The sequence below is a fragment of the Phaethon lepturus genome, unplaced genomic scaffold, assembly GCF_000687285.1.
Source record: "Phaethon lepturus isolate BGI_N335 unplaced genomic scaffold, ASM68728v1 Scaffold37025, whole genome shotgun sequence".
NCBI lineage: Eukaryota > Metazoa > Chordata > Aves > Phaethontiformes > Phaethontidae > Phaethon > Phaethon lepturus.
In genome coordinates, this window is record NW_010539054.1 from 1 (window position 1) to 1,280 (window position 1,280).

A 1,280-nucleotide genomic window follows, 5' to 3' on the forward strand; every position below is an offset into this window, starting at 1 on the left:
GAACCGCTCATACACTGTCTCCAGTGGCAGGCAGACAGCTTGGAGTGGGCTCTCCACACTCACTGGCATCACTGCCTCAGAGTCCGGCGAGGCCAGCAAGAAAGGGACGGTGTAGACCTGCTCCGAGAGCACCCGCTCGCTCTCGCTCCTGCAAGCAGAGAGTGCAGTGCTGGGATGTGGACAACGCAGAGGAACTCTGAGCTCCTGGGGCTGAGCCGAGGGCAGGGACTAGAGCCTTTAACCCAGCATCTCAAGTGGCCCCATAGGATGGGGGTCTGGACCCACCGAGTCAAGCCCCCCCTGCTGTCCCCTCCCATCACTCACCAGCTCCGGGCCAAGCTGTTCCAGATCAGCCGATGCTCTTTCAGAAGCAGTTTCTGGATCACACCCTGCAGCCCCTCATGGTAATGGCTGGTCAGAGCAGCCTTGGCTGGCAGCACTATGCCTAAGGACCAAGGGATGCATCATGGCCAGCACAGGAGAGCCCGGCCCCTATCCCCAGTTGGGGTCACAGGATCTCCTTACCTTCCAGGGCAACATAAGGCAGGCACCTCCCATCAGCTGCAGACACCAGTGCTGGTAAATCATCATCAACCTGGAGCTTTGGGGCCTCCTGGAAGAGCAGGGACTGGGTGTGAACACGGGCAGGGGCAGATGGGCTGGCAGGCAGAGGTGGGTCATGCATGGCTTTGTGGGGATCTCTGGCAGGGTGTGACCTGCTTGGTCCTGGGCATCTGACATTGGTAGATGATGCAGCAGGCTGCAGTCATGAAGGAGGTGCACCCAAATCAAAGGCTCTGGGCTGGGCAGTGTAGGGCAGCAGGGAAGAGACAGTGGGCAGGAGAGAGCATCTGAGGGACAGGGCTACCTGTATGCGTGCCATGACTCTGGCTTTCTTCCTGTACAGGTAGTAGAAGAGGCCGGAGAAGGCGAGACTGGAGCCCAGACACAGCAGCTCCCCAGGCGTGATGGGTGGTGCGTCCATGGTGCCAGGCTCGGGTGGCACTTCTGCAAGGTGAGTGTGTTGGCTGGGGGATGGGGCCGTGTCGGCCCAGGGGCAGGGATGTCCCAGTTCCCCCATCCCCAGGGTGCTGCTACCCTAGGGCCAAGCATGCTTGTGGGCCCCGCAGGGGCCAGTTCAGCTCCAGCACTCACAGCTGCTCGGTAGCCTCGGCCCGGCCCAGCAGCCCTCGCCCAGCCTGACTCCAGCGGCACCCGTCTTTCCCTGCACCCAAGATCGGGCCGAGGCTCAGCACCCGTGACCCAGCCCGGGCCCCGGC

At 62.3% G+C, this 1,280-nt stretch overlaps 1 protein-coding gene across 1 annotated transcript; it reads right to left on the bottom strand.

The window, feature by feature from the left end:
* Positions 1-3: 3 nt before the first annotated feature.
* LOC104615433 (mitochondrial ubiquitin ligase activator of nfkb 1-A-like) lies at positions 4-985 on the bottom strand (the record flags this gene model as incomplete). Its single annotated transcript, XM_010287014.1, has 4 exons — positions 869-985; positions 526-613; positions 325-445; positions 4-148 (listed from the first exon to the last, which is right to left on the bottom strand). Coding segments are annotated over exons 1-4 (471 nt in total), but the record flags the coding sequence as incomplete, so codon positions are not given.
* Between the last annotated feature and the right edge of the window lie 295 nt (positions 986-1,280).